At 39.8% G+C, this 9,800-nt stretch overlaps 2 protein-coding genes across 3 annotated transcripts in view; both read right to left on the bottom strand.

Annotated features, from left to right (window-relative positions):
- Positions 1-491: 491 nt before the first annotated feature.
- Positions 492-4,796, bottom strand: LOC149578499 (uncharacterized). The gene is made up of 10 exons (XM_089800619.1): positions 4,728-4,796; positions 4,451-4,622; positions 4,249-4,357; positions 3,522-3,909; positions 3,096-3,371; positions 2,738-2,846; positions 2,056-2,620; positions 1,602-1,884; positions 718-1,400; positions 492-633 (listed from the first exon to the last, which is right to left on the bottom strand). The coding sequence occupies exons 1-10, from the start codon at positions 4,794-4,796 to the stop codon at positions 492-494; spliced, it is 2,796 nt and encodes a 931-aa protein (XP_089656745.1).
- Positions 4,797-7,904: 3,108 nt separating this feature from the next.
- The window catches only part of HBP5 (SOUL heme-binding family protein), a 102,003-nt gene continuing 100,107 nt past the window's right edge, over positions 7,905-9,800 (bottom strand). The window contains exons 7-8 of one of the 2 annotated variants that reach the window (XR_016364491.1): positions 8,345-8,550; positions 7,905-8,221 (exon numbers count right to left, since the gene is read on the bottom strand). Coding sequence is in view for 1 of the 2 variants with exons in the window: in XM_089829486.1 (XP_089685612.1) it covers positions 8,177-8,221; positions 8,345-8,558 (259 nt within the window). In the remaining variant the exon portion in view is untranslated. Of the gene's footprint in view, positions 8,222-8,344; positions 8,559-9,800 lie in introns of both variants that reach the window. The other variant, XM_089829486.1, reaches the window with a different exon arrangement.

The following is a 9,800-nucleotide window of genomic DNA, read 5'->3' as shown; positions in this document are numbered from 1 at the left end:
ACAAATTAAACTAAAGTAAAAAATAATTCAAAAACTAAAATTTAAATCAATTTTAAAAATTGAAAGTTAAATAAATAAGATCACACTATGAACTAATTTGGAGATCACAAGTAATGATTTTTTTAAATAAATAGAAAAAACAAAAACAATATTTAAAAGTGGAGATAACAACTAATAAATATCAAAACAAAAGTTAAAAGTGGGATAAGATAAATAAATAAAAATGGTCGGTAAATAATTAATGCCAAACTGACAATTTTTCTAGTCAGCCGACAACTTTTCCGTAATAAAATTAATTTTTAGAAACAAAGTCCCCACAAATAGCCTATCAGTTAAATTAATAAGCCATAATTCTACATTTTACATATTATTAATATTTGAAAAAAGAGGGGTAAAAACTTTATTGAAGAAGAGAGCAAACTAGTACAAAACAGAACAGGGCCTAAACCCCAGGAAACACTAGAAACCACAAAAAAATCGTAGAGGCAAAATCAACTCTCCCTGATACCTCTTACATCCTCTGTCAATGTTCTCTCCAAGTCTTGACGTAACTCACCTGGCAGCTGCTCCCACTCATCAATCCGCCAACCATCTACATTTCCAGATGCCCACTGTGCCAAACTATCAGCTGCCCTATTTCACTCCCTTGGAATATGGGTATAAGACACTGAATCCATCATAGAACTAACCTGTAAAATCTATTGCACTATCAAAGACAATTCCCAGCTAACATCCGAACACTTCCTCTCAAGTAGAAGATTCACAAGAACCTGAGAGTCAAATTCACAAATCACCTTGCGCCACCCCAGAGCATATGCCCTCTGCAAAGCATAAAGAATAGCCAAACCTTCCATTCTATTAACAGTTTGCATCCCTTCATTGACTGAGAATATAAAAACCACCCTTCTAGAAGAGTCCCTACCAATCCCACCTATACCAGCAGGCCCTGGATTTCCCCTAGGCGAACCATCAGTATTAACTTTTAAAATGCCATCCGGAGGGGTCATCCACTTCCCTATCCTTTGGACTTTATGTTTCGCCCTTCTGCCTCTCCTAACACAGGCAGAGTCTGGAGAAATTCCTTGAATTCCAAACCTGTCAACCATTACAGCATCGTCCCTCTCAAGAGGCATCAGCACCTCACTTTTAGCTAAGACTGTGTTCTGAATCATTCCCAAAATTCTAATCCAAACCTGTTGAATCCCCAAAGCTTCTCCTCGAAATATTCTCTGATTCTGTTCCAACCAGACTTGCCATAGCAAAAAGGTAGGTCCAGTATACCAAACATCCTGCAAAAAGGAAGCCAGGGACGGGGGCCTCCCTAGTAGTAACCAAAAATCTGTCAGAGAGGAGGCATGAATGCACGGGCGTTTCCAAACCTCCCACCAGAAATGCCATAACTGTAGAGTGAAAGAGCAATGGAACAATAAATGCACAGAGCCTTCTTCCTCACTACTACAAAGGATACATCTCGACAGGCCGAAAAAACCCCTCTTCTGAATATTGTCCCAAGTCAGGCACCTGTTCCAAGCCAAGGTCCAAATAAAGCAGTTACATTTTGGCCAAGAAAACTGACTCCAAACTTTCTTCCACCAATGAACCTCCCCTCCCACCCGCTGTTGGGAGAGCAACTCCTGATAACTAGAGGAAACAGTATAAACGCCCTTGGGATTAGGGGACCAGGCCAGCACATCCACACCCCTTAGGGCATTACAGTCCCGCCCCGAAAGAATGAACTGGAGCTCAGCTTGCTTCGCTTCCAAACCAAAAATAGGCCACTCCTGTAGATTCTTCCACCTTGCCTCCACCAGCTGACCCTGAGGGGAAAAGGATTTAAAGTCGCACACTCTTGACAATCCGGCATCACAGAAACTTTGAGCCAACCTGTCCAAATGAGGATACTGAACAACCAAGGGAGGATACCCATCCCAAGCATCATGCCAGAACTAAGCCTCTGAGCCACTTTTGCAGATTCAGTGTAAGCCACCCTTAATGAGCGCCGCTCCTTTCTTGAGAGTACTCCAAATCACAGAGCCTTTCCCACACAAGCCATACCGAGGAATATCATTATGGGGGATCCCTGGAAGGTACTTCAAAGACAAAATCCTAGCCCAGACCTGTTCCTTATCCACACACCAACGCCAATACAATTTAGCAGCTAGAGCAGTACCAGTCAGCATTGATTGTCGTAAACCAAGACCACCAAACCATTTTGGACTACAAACAACCTCCCATTTGACAAGACTCCACTTGGATGTAGATAGATTACCAGCCCATAAAAATTGTCTTGCTAAGGAATCCAATTCCCTAACAAAGCTCAACGGTGCCACCTGAACCATACTCCTATAGAGAGGAAGAGCTTGAACCACAGATTGAATCAGTTGGACCCGACCAACAAAGGATAGCCAGTGGTGGGTCCAATGAGTAACTATGGCCCGGAACTTGTCAAGAATAACCTGCCATGATTCCTTAGAATGCCTACCACCAGAGATAGGAATGCCGAGGTAGAACATCGTAAGACTTCCAATTTGAAATCTAATAATATGAGCGATTCTCCTCTGAATAGAAGGTGGAGTATTAAAGAAATAAATGGAAGATTTGTCCTCATTAATCATCTGACCTGAAGCAGCAAGATAAACATCCAACACTTTGCATATATTAGAAGCCTCTCGAATGGTAGCCATACCCAACAAGGATGTATCATCCACAAACTATAGGTGAGATTGCACAAGGAGACCTCCTCCCCATTGCCAGCCCTGAATAAAGCCCCCTTCAACATTATTTTTTATCAACCGGCCCAGACCTTCTGCCAAAAGAAGAAACAAATAAGGAGATAGGGGATCGCCCTGCCGTAATCCCCGAGAAGCACCAAAGAGATTAGAGTGTTCCCCATTAATCAGGACTGAGAAAGAAGTCGAATTCACACAACTCAAAACCCACCGAATTCATTCCTCCTCAAAACCAAAGGCACCCAGAACCCTTTGGAGAAATGACCAACGGACTCTGTCATATGCCTTAGCCATGTCCAACTTAATGAACATAGCCTTGTCTTTAGAATTGGCCATAGAATGAATAGTCTCAGTCGCCACAACCACCCCATCCAGGATCTGGCGCCCCGTCACAAAGCCACTCTGTTCTTCAGAAATTAACTTTGGAAGCCACTTTTTTAACCTGTTAGCTATCAGCTTAGATATAATTTTATAAATAACATTGCAAAGAGAGATAGGGCGAAATTGACTAATCCGATCAGCCCCTTCCTCCTTGGGGATGAGAGCAAGGAAAGTAGAATTCAGAGCCCAGAGCATTTGCTTGTTCCTCTGGGATTCTTGAACAACTACCAGTAAATCTATCTTGATAATATCCCAAAATTCCTGGAAGAACTCAATTGGAAAGCCGTCTGGACCTGGAGCTTTTCCTTTCTTCATTTGGAAAATAGTCCCCTCTAATTCCTCCAAAGAGATGGCGCTCATAAGATGCTCTTTCATTTCCAAAGAGACTAAAGAAGGAATACAAGAAAGGACCTGGGCCTCTTCAACCGAGTCCCCCTGTGAAACCTCCCTAAATAAAGACTCAAAATACTGTACAGCTTCGCTGAAAATATCCTGAGAAGAAGAGAGCGTCTCTCCCCTAGCATTCACCAAGGTTGATATGGAGTTACCATGTTGTTTGGCCTTAACTGAATTGAAGAAGAAAGCAATATTCTTATCACCTTCTTGAAGCCATTCAATACGAGCTTTTTGTTTCCAAAAGATTTCCTCTCTCAGTTCCCACTCCTCCAAAGTTTTCAGAGCCCTAGCTTCCTCCCGCAACAAATAATTTGACACCCCCTCTTCCCTTAACAACCTGGTAATATCATTCAACTCAGCCTGGGCCGCATATTTCTCTTGGAAAATATTACCAAAGCAATACCTGTTCCATCTTTGAAGCTGATATTTAACATATTGTAGGAGTTTAGCAAAGATATACATTGTTGTACCAAAGGCAGGTCTACCATCCTTCCACCACTCAGCTACATAGCCATATAGGTCTGGGTCCCTTAACCACATAAGCTAGAATTTAAAAGGTGGCTTCTAAGGCAACCAGTTGGAGGAAATAACTAACTTAATGGGCCAATGATCCGACCCTCTCCAATCTAATATCTCAAACCTGGATGACCATAATCCACCCACCCAAAAATAGGATACCAAGAAACGATCTAGTCTTTCCACAATGCAATTATCTCCTATTCTTCTATTATTCCAAGTGAACTGGCCATTACTAGGCTTGATATCAACGAGATTGAGTGCCAAAATGTTATCCCGAAGAAGCACAGAGGAGGGCTCAAGTCTTGCAATACCCCCTCGTTTTTTAGAGAGATCTAGAATAGCATTAAAATCTCTAGCAATAATCCATGGCAGATAAGGAAATAACCCATGAACAAAATGAATATATTTCCATGTAAGGATCTTACCTTGGAGCTCAACAGGGGCATAGACGTTGGAGAGAAGAACAGACTCTCCTGATTCGTAGCATAGAGAGACCAGGGAAACAGAAGATCTAAAAGATATCCACCACATAGGCTGGATCTTTCGTGGGTTCCAGAGGCAAGCTACCCCTCCTGAAGATCCCTGAGCTCCAATGCACTGACATTGACCATTCTTCCACAATTTAGGAGCTATACTCATCATACTCTCAACAGAAACTTTGGTCTCCTAAAGAAAAAGAACATCAGGAGAATGAATTCTAACCAATTCTCGAACAGCTTTTTGTCTAGGGCCGTTGTTCAAGCCCCTTGCATTCCATGAAATAATGATCATTTCTGGGAAGCCGGGAAATGAGAATCCAAGGTCTTGACAGCTCTTGACTCCACCAGATTCTCACCAATCATCTTAATCTTCTCCATGTCCTTCTTACGCCCACTTTTACCACTTTTCTTAGAAACCCCCTTCTTGCCATCCTTCTGAAGAATACCCAAGTGAGGAGAAGACTTGCCACACTTATCCATATCCGAAACTGCACTCCTTGCAGGAAGGGTTGCACCCCCTGCTTCCTGACCCCAACCAACATTTAACCCCAGAGACACCTGAGCCCCTGCCTGCCCATCAGTGACCATAGGCATGGCTGGTTCAACCTGTGGAGCAGGAGGAGGGTCGAAAGAGACAATCTCCTGATCATGCTCCACAACTAATTAAGCCAAGCTACTAGATCCCGGAATAACTTCTTGCTGCCCCAGTTCATCTAGGACTTCAAATCTATTAAAGGTATCCTCCTTTTGTCTCTCCATCAAGTCCTCTTTTGACCTCTATTACGATTGCGAGCCTTGACCTGTACAAAGCCCTCAGCATCCTTTTCCTCTCCTGAATTTGGTTTCTTCCCTTTATCAGCCCCAAGATTGTGACGAGGAGGGGGCGGAGGCTGCTGATCAACCGGCTTGGCCTTCGGGCACCTACGCAGCAGGTGGCCATATTCATGACAAAGTCGGCACCGGAATGGAAGGGTCTCATAATCGAGTTGCTGCACCCAAGAATGTGATCCTGCGCACATTTCAACTTCATCTGGCAGTGGTCTACTCAAATCAAGCTCCACACAGATTCGAGCAAAAGTCATAACCCTTTTCCCAAGGGTTTGGGTTGAGGACCCTACCGGTTTCCCCAACATCGAAGCGAGCATATGGAAAACATCCTCCGGACAACACTCTATTGGAAATCTGGGTAGCCGAACCCACGCTGGGACCCGATTCAGAAGCTCCTCAGAGGGGTTAAAGCCTGCATGCCATGGCTTAACAAATAGCCCAACCTGGTTGTAAAAATAGGGCCCGCCCTCAAATACCCTATTACGATCTGCCATGCAAGTGAATGTAACCATGAAAAAGTTGTTTGCAAGCAACGTGACATCCATTTCACCCTCTGGCTCCCAGACTCTCTGAGCCCAGTTTTCTAGAAATTGAAGGGATACTCTTAAACCCAGAAATTTACAGTACAGTGAATGCTTTGAATAGTATTCCACATCCTCAGCAATCATCTCGTAAGGGATTACCAATTTAGGTCTTTCTTTGCATCGCTCCAAGCACCCATTTATCTTTGTGATCCGGGAATTGCTAGATGGATTTGATGTTGTAACTCCTGAACTCTGAGAAAAAAGGGCATTATCAAACACCCTCGCCCCTTGATTTGGTAGATGCATGTCCTCCGCATCATGCAAAATAATGTCATTTGAGACCCCTGACGGCGCACCCCTCGTCATTCTACCACCAGCCTGGAGTAATCACCGTAGGGGACCACGAACCAAGCGCCGCGCGACCCACCATCGCCACTGCCCGCAGACCGACCCAAGAACAAAGAACAGCCTACAAATATGGCGTTATAGACCAGACGCCAACCCTCACGCCGACTGGAGCACCTTCCTCCGCAAACGCACGCACAGAAAGCTCAGAACGGAGCTAGGGCACGGCAGCCCTAGCTCGTCGACCTCGCATAGAAACCCATCACCCGCAAATCGCAATCCAATCAAGAAGTATACCAGGAAAATATTAACTTTCCCCTATCATATTATATTATAGTGTAAATTCTATTAAAATCTACACATATACGCATTTACTAATATTTAGTGAAAATAATTAAATGAATACAATGAAATATTATTAATGTATTCAGATTATAAATTATCTATTTTACAACATATATGCATTTAATAGTATTTAGTGAAAATAATTTAAAAAATACAATGAAATATTAATAATGTACTTATAATCTTATCTATTTTACAGTAATAAAATGTAATGTTTGATAAAAATCACTTTTATTTTTAAATTTAAACTAATATTGAAAACATGAACCCCTATTATTAATTTATTTAACTTGTCATTTATCTTCTATAAATTCATGTTCTTTATAAAAATAAATCCATATTATCATTTAAATTATCAACCATATTAATATAGAATAACACAATTCAATTTTCATATAACATTCAAATTAGTTATCGATCAATTAAAGTTCTAATTATCTAACAATCAAAATTATAAATTTCGAAACAAATTGTCATATAAAATTGCAAATTATATTATATAAGATTCAAATACTTGAAAAGTTTAAGAAAATACAGAAGCCCTCATAAACTCCATCAAATCTCGAAGCATTCTCAATATACTCCGTCTGGGAACTTCATAGCCGGAATGTGCTTTTTTCTGCTTGGCAATCTCCTTAAATGTCGGGATTGTTCCCGTGTTTTAAAAAATGCAGGTGAGACATCACAATTTACCGTCAACATGTTCCTGCATAACTAGTCTATCATTTTAATTAAATGACAATTTAGTTTAATTATTTAATAAAGTAATAAAATGACTTTAATGGAGCTTAACTGAACATGGATAAAGTCGTTTTAATTTAAAGGAGGATAATAAAGAGACAGAAAAGGAATTCCAAGAGACACCCACAGGCAGAACAAAGTCATAGGGTTGTGCTATTAAAAACATGGTGATGGTCATTCTCAGGATGCTTGGATTATGTTGGGAAGTTTTGGCTTTTCATTTTGAAAACTTGAGCACGGAAACCTTCTAAGATTTTTTGGTGGATTGGACGGAAACTCAATTCATCATTAGAGGTGGATGCACAATAGAGTTCGCAACTGGACAAATTTGTGAAGATTTCATCTGAAGACATACTTGCAGCAATAGGAGTATTATAAACAAGATTGTAACCTGAAGACAACATTCATATTTTATTTTGGATTGATATTAAATAGTTTTCAATATAGTTTTCTGAATGCATAGAATCAGTTTCCTTATAAAATATTTATATAACTTCCTAAGGAACATTTGCAAAATCTGGGGCAAATATTCTAGAAGGATATTTCAAATAGCATTGATATGTATTCTTGAGATAAATTTACTAAATTCCAACTTAGAAAGGGTACTTACACCAAAATTTTGAAAGTCAATGAGCTTGAGCATTAGCAATATCCTGAAATAATCTGTTCAGAGTTGCCTTGAAATAAAAAAGGCTTACAAATATTCCCATGGTTCATAACTTGATGCCAATAAAACTCTCATAACGTAATAATAACATGGCATGCACACATAGCATCATGCCTTGTAATTGACCAACCTTTTTTTACAATGAAATAATTTTATACCTCATGATTTACATGTGAGGACACTCTATAACATTATGAATGGTAAATTTACAAATAAATAAGTTTACCCGAGAACAAATGTTTCCAATGGGATCAGTATCTCATTTCTCTGCAATTTATACAATTCAAAACTATTCAATGTGTTGAAGATCCAACTAAGAAATAATTGGCATTACATATAAAGAAATAAAGTTCAAACCACCAAATATTTGGAACGTGAACGATGTCTTACCATCATGAAACTCCATGTTCTATTTGGGTCATTGTATCGAGCAAGCATGCATCCTGGTTTTGGTTGGATGCCATCCCTTATCAAAGCAGCCCGCAAGTTGTTTTCTTTCTCAAAGACAATCTCTTCTGTGGCTTTCCCACTGAATTTTGTCACTGCAACAATGTTCCCTTCAATTTCTCTCAACTTCAATCCTTCCGACGGAGGTTCTGGCAAACTTAAATTACCCAAAATCACTTAAAAGGGTGTAATCTTCAGAAGTTTAAAGAAAAACTGTACAGAAAGATTAGTTTTTATAAAATCACTAGTCTACCATACCCTAAATATTTTAATGTGAAGAGCCCAAAACATAAAGAGAACTGAATTCGAGTCACAACTAGCAACTCAAGGGAGCAAGTTGTGTTACAGAAACACAAAATGTAGTTATGCACGATATTGTGGGACCTCCGATTCTTATGCCAAACTTATCTTCGTGGGTAAGCCCATCAACTCAGCCATATTGCTTGTTTCAATGCCAATATCCAATCAGAGGATCCCCATAAATTATTTTGAATTATTCTCCCTCTTCCAGTTTTCAACAGGTACTTTGTGGCCCTATCAAAATTTAATTGAATGAAATTGGCTGCAGATGAAAGCAAACCTACTCGGATTTTAATTTCAATCCAGGGACTTTTTTATGCAAACGAATTTCCCAATTCTTAGTCAGATTGCAATCTAATATACTATAAGATTACTAGATGACAGACTCTTTTGATAGATATAATATTATAAAGGCAGTGCTTCTGACCATTTTTGAAAAAAATTAAACAATCTGAACAGGTGCTACATTCTGTCATACGGATACACCGCTCCCAGACTTTTCTTCATATCATTGTGTATCAACTATTTGTTCCAACTTCGTTCTCCTCAATCTCTCCCTATGCATTTATTGGTAAAATTCATCTGTGATAATGTCCCTTGCCTCTGGTTACTCATGTCAATCTGGTTGTGTCTTGACTGATCAAAATTTGCAAAGGTCAATTGATCCCATTGAAAAGTCTGAAAGTTTGAAGAAACTAGGAGAATTGTTTTTAACAAGGGAAAGAATAGAAAATCATAAAAAGCATGCATAAAGAACACTTCTATTTTTTTCACACTAGATCAAAAGTACGTAGTATGCCTGCTTCTTCCGAATGTGTCATAATGGTTAGAAAAGTGGATGGGAAGAAAATAGATATGCATGAAGTTCCTAGCCCACCTACATGCCCAATTTGACATGTTGCCAATGTGACCAAAGTACATGGTAAGCACACATTCGTTATCTATGTTGAAAACAGACACACAAAAAACAAGGGAAAAAAAGGAGAGAGAAAGAAGTGAAATATGAAAAGGAAAAGCCCATGCAGCAAGCCTGTGTTCCCTGATGATCAAATATTCATTTTTGTAGTGACAAAAGCACGTACAAGGCATGGTTTTGTTA

The sequence above is a fragment of the Cupressus sempervirens genome, chromosome 1, assembly GCF_028749045.1.
Source record: "Cupressus sempervirens isolate cs-2001-9-10 chromosome 1, ASM2874904v1, whole genome shotgun sequence".
Taxonomy (NCBI): domain Eukaryota; kingdom Viridiplantae; phylum Streptophyta; class Pinopsida; order Cupressales; family Cupressaceae; genus Cupressus; species Cupressus sempervirens.
This window is presented reverse-complemented; position numbering and strand designations above follow the sequence as displayed.

What these genes read in the sequence shown, in the direction of transcription:
- LOC149578499 (XM_089800619.1), bottom strand. Translation starts at nt 4,796, where the DNA reads ATGATCATTATTTCATGGAATGCAAGGGGCTTGAACAACGGCCCTAGA. An exon ending in AAAAAGCTGTTCGAGAATTG is followed by an intron (nt 4,623 to 4,727) that starts GTTAGAATTCAT and finishes GGTCAATGTCAG; the next exon opens with TGCATTGGAGCTCAGGGATC. An exon ending in ACTCGGTTGAAGAGGCCCAG is followed by an intron (nt 3,372 to 3,521) that starts GTCCTTTCTTGT and finishes GAGTTCTTCCAG; the next exon opens with GAATTTTGGGATATTATCAA.